General features: G+C 41.7%; 1 protein-coding gene across 2 annotated transcripts in view; it reads left to right on the plus strand.

Moving 5' to 3' along the window:
- Positions 1-18,120, plus strand: part of COL11A1 (collagen type XI alpha 1 chain) — a 700,769-nt gene that overhangs the window by 583,425 nt on the left and 99,224 nt on the right. For both annotated transcript variants that reach the window (XM_030205574.1, XM_030205575.1), the window contains 3 exons: positions 11,392-11,445; positions 16,486-16,593; positions 17,627-17,680. In XM_030205574.1, coding sequence (XP_030061434.1) covers positions 11,392-11,445; positions 16,486-16,593; positions 17,627-17,680 — 216 coding nt within the window. The remainder of the gene's footprint in view (positions 1-11,391; positions 11,446-16,485; positions 16,594-17,626; positions 17,681-18,120) is intronic.

Raw genomic sequence — 18,120 nt, forward strand, 5'->3', positions numbered from 1 at the left:
TTTGCAAATCATGATGCAATTATGACATCATTGTTTACAGTGGGCCAAAAGGGATTGTTTGCTAGAAGATAAGCACCTACTAACATTTCTAAGATAAACGAAATGTTATGGAATGAAAAAGTTTCTTAAAATATTTTCAGAAAATTGATAGTCATTACCAGTAAGATGCTATTGGGTTGCAGCAACGTATCCTGCCAGAACAGGAGTGCTTGGACTAGCGCATCACTGATGACACTATTAAGCAGAGGTGTAAGTGCTCTACGCATGCATCAGAGCAAACAATGCACAGTATTTCACACATACACTTTAAACTGTCAATACAAATAACTTAAATTCTGCACAATTTTTGTATACAAATTGATTTTGAGCATCATATTCTTAATGTTCACTTTTATCATTTTCATTTGCCAATGTGGTATTTTAAAGTACCTTAATTATGTGAAGTATGCAAAGAATATTTATCATGCTACATATTTATTGCAAAATCATTTTATACTGTTGATCTATCATAGGCCTATTTGTGAACCAATTTTGATTATTGTACACCCATTATTTTGAAACATGGTGTACACTCTCCTGCTGACACTTTTTTTCTACTACAGTTTTATATCAGAGAGATATTTTCAGTTTGTCTTAGTTTTTGACTATGTAAAGTTGCTTCTGTAGATTTCTCCAGACATCATCCTGATGTGACCTGAGAAATTAATTATGGCACAATTGTGGCATCAAATGATGATCACTGGAGCTATACAGCTTCAATTTGTCCACAAACAGTAGGTATGTTAATACCTGAGGTTTATCAGTGACTGTAGGATTAAGATTAAATCCAACTCTGGTGATTTACTAAGAGTATACTGTGGATTTAGTGTCAGGCAACATAAGAGTGGTGGTAGAGGATCTCCCTGAAATACTCCTTGTGGGATTTTGATGTTAGGAATGACATTCAGTCCTAATAATTAAATGGAAGGTAGTTTGGTATAGTTTGATGGTAAACTTGATATACTCAATCAACTCAGGGTTCACTCTATACATTTTAATGCAAGTTATTACCCAAGAGTGTGGGGTGCTATCATTTTCACCAAAACCCTCCTTCTCAGTTGTAGAAGAGATCACATTATATTTTCATAGATATGTAATTTTAAAAACACTAGCACCAGACCATTTAGCTAGCAATCTAGTATTATATATTGGTAGATTTCTCAGTTCATTGAACTAGAAAATAATCACCGATAACTAGACATAGAAACAAATATCCAAAAGAGGTTGATTTGAGATTTGCAGTATGTTGAATCTCTTAAAATGTTCAGTTTCTTCTTTTGATTCTGCCCAGGCTGTTTGGATTTGGAGAATATGTTCCCTGCTTATAATGGCTGTTCACAGAATCATTTGGTTTGTTAACCATGTATAGTAAAAGAAGGATATACTACTAATATTTAGTATTTCTATAGTGCTAGGTCATTTTTATTTGATATATCTCCAATTGTAAAAACAGCTAAGCAATTTATGATAATTTAAATAAATAAAAAAGGGAGGATAGCCATTTTAAAAAACCGCTTTAATGCTCCTAAATTATATAGAACCAAATAGCACAAAAAAGAAAATAAGGGATGACTGAGTTATAATTATATTTAAGGAGAAAGAGAAGAGGGCAAAACAAAGGGCAAGAGGGCACTGGTGTCAGTCCCAGCATGGCCATCAGCAGTAATTATTAATGTGTCTATGGGCTTCAATTATCTGGTTGGAACGGCCACAGAGAAAAAAAAATCAGTTTTAAGTAGTGACATAAATCTATGGATGGTGGGTTCAGATCTAATATAAAAGGAAACATGGTTCCAAGTAGTAGAGGCTGAGATACTAAAAGAATACTGTCTAGAATATCTTGCAGCCACACAAATAAAGACTCCCAAGCTACACAGGTAACAGATTAAGAAACATACATATGTCTATTGAAAATATAACTGGTACCTGTGTGAGGAGGAGGTGGTAGTTGATACCTCAGAGTACAGAAGAAAGGACAGCATAACCAAAAACTGCATCAGTAGATGAAGTTGTATTGATGCAATAATGTTTCATAAAAGTGTGCACCGTTGACTATGTAGCTGCTCTATAAATGTCTTGTAAGGAAGTTCTTTGCAAGTGAGCCCTTGTGGCCGCCGTGGCCCTGAGATTATGAGCTGTGACATGAGGAATGTTTGAGGGATTAGATGGCTGTGCAAGTTGATAATATAAGGGATACACTTCGCAAACCACTGGGATAGAGTTCCTTTCATCACTGGTTGCAGTTGAAGAGTAGACCGAAGTGAAAGAAATAATTGAGAAGGTCTATTCTTGGATTTGGTTCTATCCAGATAAATGGTTAGAGCCCTCAGACAGTTCAGAGTATGAAACCTCTTATGATCCTCAGAATCATGTGGAGGAGGATAAAAAGTTGAAGTACTATTACATGATTTAAGAGAGAAGGTGAGACTACCTTAGGTAAGAACTTCGGGTGAGTGTGAAGCACAGCCTTATCATGGAGTAATTGAGTATATGGTGGATAGTGGACGAGAGCCTGGATCTCAGCAATACGGCGTGCTGAAGTCAAAGTTACTAAAAACAGTGTTTTCCTAGTAAGGTATCTGAGTTCCGTGCTGTGAAGTGGCTCAAAAGGAGAAGTCATAAGCGCATTCAGCACTAAATTAAGGTCCCATCCTGGAGTTGGTGGACGAATGGGAGGGTAAAGGTGCATGAGTCCTTTAAGGAATCTTTTTGAAACAGGATGTTGCATGAGGGTCAAATCGTCCACCGGGTCATGGAACACTGAAAGAGCTGACAAATGAAGTCTTATCGATGAGTATGATAATCCTGATTTTGAAAGATGGAGAAGATAATCTAAGACACGAGATAGAGAAGCAGTGTTAGGGTGGAGACAATAATGGAAACACCAGCTGGAGAAACGCTTCCATTTTGCTGTGTAAGATTTCAGAGTAGAGTCTTTTCTAGAGGCAAGGAGAACTCTAAGAACACCCTGTGAGAATGTCATGCTCAATTGGGACTGATCAGCCAAGCCGTGAGGCGAAGGGATGCGACATCTGGGTGAAGAAGACTTCCTTGTTCTTGTGTTATCAGATCCAGATCCAGCGGAAGCGGGGGCCGCAAAGTTAGGTTTAGGAGAAACGTGAACCCTGCCTGTCTTGGCCAGTAAGGAGCTATCAACAAAAGAGATGCTCTTTCCGATTTCACCTTTTGGAGCATTTTGGAAATGAGTGGAATTGGAGGAAAGGCACAGAGAAGGCCTTTGGTCCATGGAATTTGGAAAGCGTCTTCTGCTATTCTGTTTGGACTGGGAAACTTTGAGCAAAATCTGTGACATTTGGCATTGAGAGGGGATGCAAACAGGTCGATGAGAGGCTGACCCCACTTGCTGAAGAGAGCAGCGTGCGTAACAGTGGTCTTGAGTGACCACTCGTGTGGCTGTAATTTTCTGCTGAGTGAATCCGCTAAGGCATTTTGCACCCTGGGTAGGTAGGATGTTGGGAGCGTGGAGTGGAGACCTAAGACCACATGCCAGATATGTAGAGCTTCCATGCACAGCTGTCAGGACCCGGTACCCCCTTGCTTGTTGATATAGTACATTGCCACCTGATTGTCCATTTGAACGTGAATTTGTTGATGAGAGAGGTGAGTGTGAAATGCATGAAGAGCCAGCTTGGTGGCTCACAGCTCCATGAGATTGATACTTCGTGAGTCCAAAGACCTTGTGTCTTGTAAGAGTTCATGTGTGCTCCCCACCCCTGTTTGGATGCATCGGTGGTTAGGTAAATTGAAGGTAGAGGAGGCCGAAACAGCATACCTTGAAGGAGATGTGGGGTGTGAGTCCACCATTGCAGAGAAGTTTTCAGACTGTGAGAAAGTCCTATCTTTGTTGACATAGGACGAAGAGCTTGGATCCATCGGTCCCTTGGGTGTCACTATAAAGGCCTCATATGAAGTCTTGCTAAAGGCACTACTGGTATAGCAGCCGCCATATGACCCAGAAGGATTAATAATGTCCGAGCCATGGTGAACGATACATTAATCAGGTGAGAAATGAGAATGTGAATTTGCGTGGCTCTGCTGAGAGGCAAGTACGCTAGCATCTGAGGTGTATGAAGAACTGCTCCTATGAACTTGAGTCATTGAACTGGAAGGATTTGAGATTTTTCTGAGTTGATGAGGAACCCAAGAATCTTGAGGAGAGAGGTGACCTTCTGCAGTGTTTGGAGAGCGTCTTAAGCAGTTGGTGACGAGATGAGCCAATCGTCTAGATAAGGAAAAATTGTTATTCTCTGTTGACGAAGATGGGCTATGATTGTGATCACACATTTTGTGAACACCCTTGGCGCTGAAGAGAGGCCGAACGGGAGAACTCAAAATTGGTAATGATGAGAATCCACTTGAAAACGAAGATACTTTCTGGATGAATGGTGAATAGGAATGTGTAAATATGCGTCTTGAAGGTTGAGAGACACCAGCCAGGCATTTTGATTTAGAAGTGGGAGAATCATTTGGAGAGTTGTCACTCTGAATTTTTCTTTTTTGAGAAATTTGTTTAGGGATCGTAAATCCAGAATAGAGCATAGACCGATGTTCTTTTTCGGAATAAGAAAGAATCTGGAATAAAATCCTGTGTTCCGGTGAGATTCCTCTACCGGTTCAATTGCATTGATTTGCAGGAGATGGGAGATTTCTTCCTGAAGGAGATGAAGGTGACAGGAACGAACCTGAGAGGTGACAATGTGCATTTGAGGTGGAGGATTCGCAAAGTGAAGACAGTATCTCTGGTGTACAATTGAAAGGACCCATTTGTCTGAAGTGATAAGGGACCACTGAGGAGCAAAAAATTGAAGACAGCCTCCAACTGGTAGGTCTTTGGCAACTGCCGGGTCAAAAAGAAGATAAGGGTTTGGGCGCCATAGTGGGCACTGGCTTAGGTGTTCTCCTTTCTCTATATGACTTCTTTGACTGCTGAGGTCTATTTGGCTTATTGTTGTATTTGTAGTTAGAGTTGTACCTATTGAAAGGGTATGGTTTACGGGAATTCTATCTCCTTTTAGAAGTGACATAAGATGAACATTGAAAAGAAGATCTAGGCTGGTTGAGATTGTCATCTTCTAAAGTATCTAGAATTGTGCAATCCTGTTTGATGTTATTAATAATGTCTTTAACCCTATCACCAAAGAGATTGTTCCCTGTACAAGGAGCATCAGCTACCCGGTTGTGAACATCTTCGCGGAGACCTGACACTTTTAACCAAGCCAAACATCTTGTGGAAATGCCCACCGCAGCACCTCTAACTGAAGTGTCATAAGAATCGTGGGTGGCTCTGATTAAATTAGTTGCATATTCTTCCAGGTTTTGGAGTAATGGTCGCAGTTGAGGTTGCATTGTAGCTGGGAGAGAATCAACCGCTTTAGACAAACTGTCCAGTATGGTGAATTGATAGTCGGTATAATGAAAAACATGAAGCCTTATCCAGGCATTGAGCATGGCACTTTGATACATTTTCTTGCCCCATAAGTCCATGAACTTCATTTCCTTAGTTGGTGGAAAATTAGAATGCTCCCGTGAGCTCTTATGCTTACGCATGGCTGAATGAACTATTATAGATTGATGAGATAGCTGCGGCTTATCAAATCCTAAAGTGTCTGGACCTTGTATTTTGTATCTAGACTCTTTTTTGTAGGTGTAGATGTGAAGGGAGTAGACCAAACAAGTTTATGTTGATCTGCGAGGACATTGTATAACGGCAATATTATTATTTCCTTCAGTGCTTCCTTGTAGCGAAGAGCTTGTAGCTTCTTTGATCATGGATCAGGTTGAGAAGTTGAATGAATGTCCAAAGCTGATGCCAACTTGAGGAGAAATTTGGGATAAGAAGTATCCTCAGGTTGAGATGACTTAGATGGTTGTGGAGGAGAGGTGTCAGAAGGTAAACCCGGAGTGATCAGAATGGTTATCAGGAGAAGAACACCTAGAGTGACCCTGAGAATGTAGAGGAGAAGGTTCAAAGTCTGAAAAAATTTCTGCTGCCATGGATTCTGATGTAGACACTGACCATAAATGTTTCCTATGAGATGAAGAAGGAACAGAACGTGAGAAGGCAGCTGCTGAGTCTGAAGGTACCTGAGAAGTCGAGCGCTGCTGGTGAGACTGCTGGTTCTGATTTTTTAATAAAAAATCACGAAGGAGATGGAGAATGACACCAAGATTTGCGGATGACACCAAGATTTGCAACAGAGTGGACACCCCGGAGGAAGTGGAAAACATGAAAAAAGATCTGCGGAAGCTAGAAGAATGGTCTAACGTTTGGCAATTAAAATTCAATTTGAAGAAATGCAAAGTGATGCACGTAGGGAGTATAAATCCAAGGGTATGTGTTAGGCGGGGAGAGTCTGATAAGTACAGACGGGGAGAGGGATCTTGGGGTGATAGTATTTGAGGACCTGAAGGTGACGAAACAGTGTGACAAGGCTGTGGCCGTAGCAAGAAGGTTGCTAGGCTGTATAGAGAGAGGTGTGACCAGCAGAAGAAAAGAGGTTTTAATACCCCTGTATAAGACGTTGGTGAGGCCCCACCTGGAGTATTGTGTTCAGTTTTGGAGGCCGTATCTTGTGAAGGATGTTAAAAAAAATGGAAGTGGTGCAAAGAAAAGCTACGAGAATGGTATGGGATTTGCGTTACAAGACGTATGAGGAGAGACTTGTTGACCTGAACATGTATACCCTGGAGGAAAGGAGAAACAGGGGTGATATGATACAGATGTTCAAATATTTGAAAGGTATCAATCCGCAAATGAACCTTTTCCGGAGATGGGAAGGCGGTAGAACTAGAGGGCATGAAATGAGATTGAAGGGGGGCAGACTCAAGAAAAATGTCAGGAAGTATTTTTTCACAGAGAGAGTAGTGGATGCTTGGAATGCCCTCCCGCGAGAGGTGATGGAAAAGAAAACGGTAATGGAATTCAAACATGCGTGGGATAAACATAAAGGAATCCTGTTCAGAAGGAATGGATCCTCAGGAGCTTAGCGGAGATTGGGTGGCAGAGCCGGTGGTGGGAGGTGGTTGGGAGGCAACGATAGTGCTGGGCAGACTTATATGGTCTGTGCCCTGAAGAGGACAGGTACAAATCAAGGTAGGGTATACACAAAAAGTAGCACATATGAGTTTATCTTGTTGGGCAGACTGGATGGACCATGCTGGTCTTTTTCTGCCGTCATCTACTATGTTACTATGTAATATCTTGATTAGATTGTGACACTTGAAAAGAAGAGGAGATATTGTTGGTAGGCATTGTGCCTAAAACCACTGAGTTATGCTTAGGAGACACCACTTGATTGTTTAAATCCTGTCTGCATTCTGGAGAGAGAGATGGTATCTGATTTGGAGTAGTTTGAGTATGAGAAGGTGAAGAGGAGCAATTAAACTGCTGAGAGGAAGCATTGTGCTGGTGAGAAGGGGAGGAGCTAGATCGGTTCCAATGAGACAGGGAGGAGCTAACTCAATGATGATGAAAATGGGAGGAGCCAGCTCGGTGATGAGAATGGGAGGAACTCTGTCGGTGCCAACGAGTAGAAGAGCTCCTTCGGTGCAGAGAATGATGGTGCTGACGAGAGTGAGCTCTGTGATGATGAGGCAGTGAAGAGTCAGATCGATGCCAATGAGAGTGAGAAGATTCAGTGCCATGCTGAAGATCAGTGAGCATTTTAGGGTGTTTAGCAGGAGATTTTGTCAGCTCCAATGGAGGAGATATAGGGGGCGTGTCCTGAATCTGAATCTCAGCACCGACAACAGAAGTAGTAAGTTGTGGTGGCAGAGACTGAGGAGAAATCAACAGGTGTTGAACAGGCTGCTGAGTCATGATAGAAACTACACCCTCCAAACTTTTACCAGGCAGAGGTTTGTCGGAGTGTTTTCTTTTGCTTGTAGCTTTCTTACCAAGCTGTTTAAAGAATGTCTGATGAGGTAACTTATCGACGACGGCTCTCATTTTAAGATCTCTAATTTTTCATGTTCGAGGGAGCATGCTAGCACACTTGTCACAGTTGGAATCTAAGTGTGCTTTCCCCAGACAGCGAACACACTGTAATAATAAAATGTCTAACTTAGATCCTCACGAAATTAGACATTTTATTATTACAGTCTTTGCAGCGTTTGAAGCCCTGTTTCTTTGCCGACATGACAGGGAAGAGAAAAACTGCCAAATTGAATTCCTTAACGGAGGAGTGAAATTATGGAGAAGAAAACAAAAATTAAAGAAAAAAACAAAAAAATATATTATAATCGCGAGAAACCTGCACTGGAGAGTATTGAGTCAGCGGGTCTGACCATCAGCGCGGAAAGAAATAAACTGAAAAGGGGCGGTTCTTGCCTGATGGTATATAGAGTGGACTAGAGCGGGAATCTGCACGCGCGCATATTGGCTCAGCGTCTAAGGGAGTTTCAATCCGGCATGCAGCCACTGGAGGTGTAGAACAAATTTGATGGTGGTTCCTCCTGAGGAAGATTTGTGAAATGCGGTCCTGCATTGAGGAGCCGGCATAACATGAAACAGATATGGTGGACTGTTGAGTTAGTCACTGAGCACACAGCACCTATATTGTGATGCATACTAATGACTGGAGGTGGTGTATTTGAACAGCCAACGGAGGTTTAACGGACATACAAAGTTTGTCCATGAAGAACAGTCATCCAGCGTTTATGTGGAAACATTTTCACTGCGTCCATGTGGAAGGCGTGGCGTTTGTAGGAAAAGGACCATTTTGCTGGCAGAACTGAATTTTGATTATTTTAGTATGATATAATGTATAAGCATGGCAAAACATATGCACAATACGAAACAGTATAAGTATGCAGTTTAAAATGTAAAATCAACTGTTTTGTATTTAAATTAAATACAGGTGTGCAAGGTGAGCGGAGGAGTGAATGTGTGAGGTTTTAATAGTAGGCAGCAGTGCGAGTGAGGTTAGCGGGCATTGCAATACAATAAAATGTTTTTGTGATAAAGAAAAAATACTGGAGTCTTTGTGTACTCAAAATGTATTTTCCCAAAATGTCCAAAATTGGATTTAGACATCATATTTAAAAAAATGCTTAATTTCTGACCTTTTACTTATTTTCTTTTTGCCTTATTCAGAGGAGGATTCTGGATTTGAAATTTTAGAACATAAAAACATAAGGGTTGCCCTACTGGGTCAGACCAAAGGTCCATCTGTCCCAGCATCCTGTTTCCAACAGTGGCCAGTTCAGGTTACAAGTACCTGGCAGAGCCCCAAAAGTGACAAGATTCCATGCTACTTTATTATTGATTGTTTGATAATTGTATTATTTGTGTTATTTTGTTAACCACACTGGTTAAGGAGGACTATAAATGAATAAACATGCACACATAAACATTTTCTGATTTCTTTTCCCTCCTCCCCTCCCTTTTGAGGCTGCATTAAGGGGCCCTTTTACCAAGGCACGGTAGGCCTACCGTGGACCTACCACGTGGTGAAAGAGCACTACCATGGGACACGCTGAGGAGTCCCACAGTAGAGTTCTGCTTAGTATGTGCTAATTCCGCTCTGGAAAATATTTTTTATTTTTCAACATGGGAGGCATGTCTGGGGGCATATTACCACGCACTATCCAGTTAACGTGGTAGTAGAATGGGAGCCCTTACCGTCTCCTAAATAGGTGGCCAATGTGCTAATGGAGAAATTAGCACGTGGCCATTATATATTTTTAAAATAAAATCCCGGACACGGCTATTTAACTGCCATGCTAAAAGTAGCCACAGCATGCAGGAAACCCTTCCAACAACAATGTTAAGCAATGCAGTAAAGAGACCTAGAAAACAAAGAAAGAGGTTGAACCTTGAGAGATGCTGAGAGAGGATGTATAACAGAATAGGAATTAGAAGAGGAAAAGAATTGTTACAAAGACAATTGGAACCATTCGAGTGGGTTACTAATTCTGTAAGAAAGAAGATTTGAGCATAGATTAATGGTGACAATAAGTATTGTTAAGACGGAGGCAAACCAAAAACAGAGTTGAGAGTTGATAACTTAGCTAAAACTGGAAAATCATGAACATTTAGTAAAGGCAGTTTCAGTAGAATGATGACATTTGGAATGAAAATTTAGTGGATTGACTGGTTCATAAATGGTCATATGGATTGAAAAATAGTGTCCTTTGGCAGTGTACTTTATCAACTAATTGGTCTTTCCTATTGCCTTACTTCAACTCATAATTTTCTTCTAGTTAGTGTTACAAACACTAGCACTCTGGAAATATATTGTCATTAACCTATTCAGAATATTTTTTGTCTTCTGCTTCATGAACAACAAAAAAATCCTCAAAATAAGGGGCCTTTTTACTACCCAGTGATACTGCTGGGTTTGGGCATGGGAAATTGGCCCTCTGCTGGGCTCGCTCAGGAGGTCAGCAGTAGTTCTGGCTTCTGGCATGCACTGTTTCTGGTACTAAGAATTAAAAAAAAATTTAGCACCAGATGTGTGCCCGGCAGTAATCGGGCAGCACCTTGCGCTGTCCAGTTACTGCTGGGTTAATGCCGAAGATGTCACCAGTTCCTAAATAGGAGATGGTAAGGGTTCCCCCAGCAAGTGGACATATACCAATTTGTTTCATTAGCGCTTGGCCATTTCTGGACCTTTAAGGAAAAGTACCTTTTATGCACAGAGGTAAAAGTGGCCTCGGCGCAAAGTAATCCTACTCATCGACATCAGAGAGGGCCACCTTTTACCGCTGTTTGGTAAAAGGACCCCTAAAACACCTAATTCATGCACGTGTTAACTTCTTTGAGCTTTAAACAGTATCTTACATTCCAATCATTATTCTAGCCTTTATGAATTGTAGCTTAATTTTCAAAAGAAAACAAGTATTACTGTTTAGTACCAACGGGAAATATACATTGTAGGTTCTAGATGGCTTATTCATGGGCTATGATAGGGCTATGTTTACTAAGTGGCGCTATGGGCGCGTTAGCATTTTTAACACACGTAAATGGTTTATGTGCATTAAACGCTAATGCACCCATAGAAATGTATAGACGCGTTTGCATTTAATGCGCCTTAAATTTACAGGTGTGTTAAAAACGCTAACGCACCTTAGTAAACATACCCCATAGTGTTCATAGGTGCTGTTAAAAGTAAAATGTGAATGCATGCTCATTTCTCAAAAAGAAAGAAAAGAAAGGGGCATCCAGTGCAGAATAATATGTAACTAATCAAGCAATACTCACTCATTTGACTATAAATCAAATATACAATGATACTAAAACAAAAGCAAAAAAAGAAAGAGAAAAAAAAGAAAATGAACCACTCTCTATGCTTCTTTGACTTGACTTTGATCTTATTTTTTAATTTATAGGGTGAACCAGGAGATGCTGGCAACCCAGGACCTCCTGGAGAAGCTGGCACATCTGTAAGTATTTGATTCCCCTCTACACCCTAGAAATAATTAGACATTTTAGTTATGTAATTAAATTACTTATGTTTGTCTCAGGTGCTTCCTTGACATTGTCTTTGCAATAAACAATACCCAGTGTCAATGAAGCGTGAAACTATTGCTTTAATTACCGTTCATATCTTGATTTGTAGTGACTTGAAAGTGGAATAAAACTACCTGCTGGTATGTGTCCTCCCAAATCATTAATCATAAACATTGCTATGATTATAGTTCTTTTCTAGATTTTCTCAGTTTACTAAGGGGCTCTTTTACAAAGCAGCAGTAGAGCTACCACTGCTTTGTCGTGCACTAATATGGTAGTGCCGTCCCCACCACACACCATTTCCAGTGCACCAGAAATTATTTTGTATTTTTTTCTGCCAGGGGTTTACCTGGCAGTAATTGGGCAGCACTGTGCACAGGGTTAGCACAGGAGCCCCTACCCTCTTCTAAATAAGAGGCAGTTAGAGCATGGAAGTATATACTTACTGCACAGACATTTCCTTTTTTTTCACAAAAACTCCGCTGTGGTAAAAGTGGCCTCGGCGTGCAGCAAATCCACGCACCGAGGACACCTCAGGGCTCATTTTACCTCAGCATAGTAAAAGGGCCCCTAAGCTATTTAAATAAATCTTTCAGAATTAAAACTTTCAGGGGTCAATATTGAATGTGGTTTAACCAGGCAGGAAAGGCTGCTGCTTGGTTAAACTACACTGTCCAGGCTGGGAGCAGATGTTTGGCAGTGCTTAAACAGAGAGTGCCACTGAACATCTGCTGTGACTAGTAAGGCACTATCAGGCTTATTTTCGAAAGAGAAGGGCGCCTATCTTTCGACACAAATCAGGAGATGGGCATCCTTCTCCCAGGATCGCCCAAATCGGCATAATCGAAAGCCGATTTTGGGCATCCCCAACTGCTTTCCGTCTCGGGGATGACCAAAGTTCCCAAGGGCGTGTCGGAAGCATAGCGAAGGCGGGGCTGGGGCGTGCTTAACACATGGGCGTCCTTGGCCGATAATGTAAAAAAGAAGGGCATCCCTGATGAGCACTTGGCAGACTTTACTTGGTCCATTTTTTCTTGTGACCAAGCCTTAAAAAGGTGCCCGAACTGACCAGATGACCACCAGAGGGAATCAGGGATGACCTCCCCTTACCCCCCCAGTGGTCACTAACCCCCTCCCACCCTTAAAAAAACTTCAAAAATATTCTTTGCCAGCCTCAAATGTCATACCCAGCTCCCTGACAGCAGTATGCAGGTCCCTGGAGCAGTTTTACTGGGTGCAGTTCACTTCAGGTAGGTGGACCCAGGCCCCCCCCCCCCCCCACCTGTTACACTTGTGATGGTAAATGTGAGCCCTTCAAAACCCACAATAAACCCATTGTACCCACATGTAGGTGCCCCCCTTCACATGTAAGGGCTATGGTAGTGTTGTACAGTTGTGGGTTTGGGGGGCTCAGCACCCAAGGTAAGGGAGCTATCCACCTGGGAGCAATTTCTGAAGTCCACTGCAGTGCCCCCTAGGGTGCCCGGTTGGTATCCTGGCATGTGAGGGGGACCAGTGCACTATGAATGCTGGCTCCTTCCACGACCAAATGGCTTGGATTTAGTCATTTCTGAGATGGGTGTCCTCAGTTTCCATTATCGCCAAAAACTGGGGCCGACTATCTCTAAGGACGACCATCTCTAAGGTCGACCTAAATGTTGAGATTTGGTCGTCCCCGACCGTATTATCGAAACGAAAAATGGACGCCCATCTTGTTTCAATAATACGGGTTTCCCCATCCCTTCGCCGGGACGTCCTGCAAGGACGTCCTCAGGAAAACATGGGCGCCCCATTCGATTATACCCCTCCTCAAGTCTGATATACAGACCACAGGAGACACCCCGTATATTCAGTGCCTGGCCGTTTCCAGTTACCGGCATTGACTGTCTGGTTTATTTTTGGCCGGTTAAGTTTTATTCAGCCCTGGCCAGTTGAGTTTATAGAGGCCAAAGATAGGCCTGCTATTTTGGCAGCCCAATTTGGCTGCCACACTTGCCGGTGATGCACTGAATATTCACGCATAGCTGGTTATATCGTGTAATATAACTGGTTAGCAGCTAAGTGCTGACTATGAATACTCAGCGGGAGATAACCAGTTATCTCCCACTGAATATTAACAAATAGCTGATAGTGCTTCTGACTGGTCAAATAGCACTGATTATCGGGGGGGAGGGGGTAATCTGGATAGTGCAGGGGCGGTCTGGGGACAGTCAGGAATTTTGAAGGCACCACCAATAATCAGAGTCAGTACCCGGATAGCTACCTGGTTAGGACAACACAAACTCCTGGCAGCCTCTCTGGATCAAGATATTCAGGTGCTGGTAACGATTATTCATAACTAATCCAGCTGGTTAAAGAAACACTGGTTACCATCTGAATATCAACTGGTCAGTGACCATCCCAATCACCCAGTGGGGGTGGGGGGTAAGCTGCACACTACTGGGGTCAGTTTTTCAAGAACCAATGAACAGAGAAGATAATCAGCTAATTTCAGGCTAGGTTTTCAACTCAAAATGTCCCTAAATATAGCCAGTCAAAATTTGACCAGCTTGATTTAGAACTGATATTTGCACAGCTGGGGTTGTCTACCTAAACTGCACTGAAAATCAGAGATTACCAACTAAAAGGTATACTAGATAGCTACAGTAAAATGGTGCAATTTAGCACTGGCTGAAGTAACACAGATATAGATCGTCAAGTTAGGACTACTAATGTTAAAGAATCTGAATTTGGGCTGCATTAACCCATCCCCTTTCCAACATCCCTAACAGCAACCCCCCCCCCCCCCCCCCCCAATTCCACAACACCTGCCATTTAAAGTCCATCCTTGAACCTTCCAGCATTAAAAGCCCCATCCTCTTAACCTCCAAACTACCCCAATATTCAAAGTCCAGTACCCCTCAAACCCCAGACACTCAAAATCCTATTCCTTTGAACCTTCAGGACTCAAAGTCCCAATCTCCTATCCTTAAAATTCAAAGTCAAATCTCCCCTACCCCTCAAACCCCCTTGACATCCCCATAGCCTCTGAACCTCCCTAGCAGCTATTTAGATTTTCCTGGTGACTAGCAGAGGGATGGGAGTGATCCCTTGTTGCTGCTCCCCTGTCAATTACTGGCTTCAAAATGGCACCAGCTGGCACTTAGATTGCTTTACAGTGCTTTTATTAGGGGTCAACTGCCAGTTAAGGGTGTGTGCTCTTGGACCCTAGTAGTAGTATTGTGAGAGTACTGCTTGATGTCTACAGGGGCCATTTTGAAGCCACCAGATACCAAGGCAGGAGTGAATAGGGATCACTCCTGCCCCCTGTTAATCACCAATGAACCCTACTGGTTGGTACTGGTGGGGTGGGGGAAATGGCATTGGACTATCATGGGGATGTCAGGGGTGGGTGTGGTGGTATGGAATTAGACTATCAGTGGTGATCAGAGAGGTGCATGTGAAGGCACTGTACCTTTAAGAGGCTTTTCAAGAACACTCAGCAATCTGTTGGTGTCCCATGCTCCCAGGGAGCATCAAAGGCGGTTATTGCTAGTAAAATAAACGCCTCATCCCGATACTCCTGGCAAAAAGCACACATTTTTCCTCCCCTGATTCTTCCAACACAAAGTACAAGCCCCTCCACCCCCTTCCCAAGTCCCCTGGCACCTACCAGGGATTTCTCTAGTGGCTGGTAGATGTACAGACTTTATTTAGGGGCCCTTTTATAAAGGCACGTAAGGACCTACTTGTGTCCAGCATACACCAAATCGACATTACCAATGGATCCACGGAATCTTAGTGGAGATTGGGTGGTAACACCGGTAATTGGGAAGCAAAACCAGTGTTGGGCAGACTCCTAAGGTCCATGCCCTGATCGTGACTGAATAGATAGGGATGGGCTAGAGTGTAATTTTTAAGGGGCTTTGACGTTAGCTTCAGAACTTTTAGTACAAGAACAGTGCTGGGCAGACTTCTACGGTCATTGCCATGAGAATGACAAGGACAAATCAGGTATACATATAAAGTGTCGCATACCATGTAAAATGAGTTTATCTTGTTGGGCAGACTGGATGGACCGTACAGGTCTTTATCTGCCGTCATTTACTATGTTATTATGTTGCTATGACTTACCAGTTTTAAATATGGATTATATTTTATGTAACATGATTAAACTTTGCATTCCTGTATTCTGTGCTTATTTTTTACTTGGGAAAACTACTTTCTTCGCAAAATTGATTCTCAGGAAGCCCAGTTAAAGCTATAATGCCACATGCTGATGCCTCCAGGAAGGTTCAAAGGGGAGAAAAAAAGGAGAAAAATTCCCCTACAAACAGCCAAATAATAACAGAAAGGAGCAAGGGTGGACCAACTGGCTTATTATAGAAAAGCCTAATGTATAAAAAAACCACCAAAAATAATTGAAAAGAGACATATTTTATTAGTCATGAAAACGAATAGTCCTACAAGTGCCTTTTTTAGGTGCCCAAACAGAAAATGTTCAAAAGAAGGACTTGGCATGGTGCCATATTTCAGTGAGAACGCTTGCATCAGGATCACAAATATCATTTTGGATACTTCTATAATTTAAAGTCAATCCAAAATGAAGAGTGTTTTAGCTGCAGTTCTTTTCCTGATATCTCTTGGAGAGTTTGACAGGAAAAGAAGTGCAGCTGAAATAGCCTTCATTTTAGACTGACTTTATGCAAGTTATAGAAGTATCTAAAACGATATTTGTGACTCCTGATACAGGCGTTCACACTGAAACACAACACCAAAGATTGCTAGACAATTGTTGGGTTAGAAGGGAAAATATAATAGAGCAGATTACTTTATATGAAAACCTATGGGCCTAGCAGCCCAAAGAACTCAAGAAAAACTGTCATGCCTTTAAAAAGGAGTAATTCAAATTTCAATTTGCAATGAAGTTGAAGTGTTCTGTGATTGTATGGCTTTAGTTTGCATTCCTCTATCTCACATATATCTTTTTCCAGGGTCCCAAAGGTGAGAGGGGAGAAAAAGGTGAGGCAGGTCCGCCTGGTGCTGCTGGACCACCAGGTGCCAAAGGACCATCAGGAGATGATGGCCCAAAAGGAAATCCAGTAAGTGATCCAAAAAAGACTTGCAAAGGCATAGTTGTTGTTCTTGTCACGTTGAATTTGAACTGATTGAATCGGCACATGTACAACATACTGTCAAGGCCAAATCTGGTGTGGAAAAATGCTCTTATGCACCCCAAAAATGGTAACAAATAGGGATTTTGCCCTTTTTGCAGCCCCATTTGAAAAAGAAATGCAAGTGTGCTACTCCTTAAATAATCAAATTTTGCACATATTCCATTTTCATGAAATTTTCTTTAAGAATAATGAGTTGCTGGGATTCAAGATTTACTTTATATATTTTAAAATAAAAAAGTAAATGCAATATATCCATAAACATTAAAAAGATCATACAGAGCAGTTCATTTCTTTAAAACCTTTTCAAAGACTGGCACACAAAAAAGGTTTTGCAGGTCAGTTTCCACAAAACGAGTAGCTACATCTCAGTGATGTGTAGCAATCTTTTTTTTTTGTCAACTTCCCTGAACCAGGACAAGCTCAACCATTTAGTAAGACTGGTCATTTGCCTAGAGCATCTTGGGGGCAACAAAGAACAGCTGCAATCAAAGCAAAAGAATAGATCTAAACAGCCACAATAAATCAAAGAACCATCAGTTTGCCCTTTAACTTGTTTTTTTTTTAATAGGATGTTTGTGTGATGATCATAGTTATTGAGTTTAATTATCAAAGTGAAAGTTAGTTGTGGGGGAGGGGGAGAAGTGTAAGGTTGACAGTTCACCAAGGGTGCCCACTACTCTGGCACAGGCTCTGCCCCAGATCTATTTTTTAATGAAAGTGGGCTACCGAGCTCATTTGCTTCTGTAGCAAACTTTCATGGGATGGGACAGTTAATCCTTGGGAAATTCCACTGAGTAGCATATCAACCTCTAAATGAGAGATAACGTGCTGAAGCAGCAAATCAGAATCAAGCTCAAAATATATAAATGTATATGTCAGTATCTAGTGCAAAGTTTAGATCTTTAACATACCTGTGGACAACCTGTAGGATCACTGATTCCTTTTCTACATTCTATAGGGTCCTGTTGGTTTCCCTGGAGATCCTGGTCCTCCTGGTGAGGCTGGACCTGCTGTAAGTATGCAACCAGCATTTATGAAAACGAGGTTTATCATTATTTCAGGTGTAACTTAGGACCCTTTTACCAACATACAGTAAGCATTAGCAAATGCTTACTGCAGTTTAAAATGGTGAATAGCGGTACTGCGGGGCATGCTGAGGTGTACCAGGGTACTTATAATATATGCACATGCTACTGGTGTGCTGATAAATAAAATTATTTTTTCTGCCGCAGGGGCATATCTGGAGGTAGAGAGTAGGCGTGTGAACAAAATAGGTGTCGGTAAGGGATCATGTGCTAATTTTTATAGGCCACACAATAATGGCAACATTAGTGTGTGCCCATTAAATTAGAAAATAGAAAATTGGCTTAAGCCAATCAGTATTTTTAACAACAGTTAACAAGCAATTATGAGCACTAATTGGCAATAATTAGAATTTATGCACATAACTTG

Source organism: Microcaecilia unicolor, chromosome 6, assembly GCF_901765095.1.
Source record: "Microcaecilia unicolor chromosome 6, aMicUni1.1, whole genome shotgun sequence".
In the NCBI taxonomy this organism is placed as follows: domain Eukaryota; kingdom Metazoa; phylum Chordata; class Amphibia; order Gymnophiona; family Siphonopidae; genus Microcaecilia; species Microcaecilia unicolor.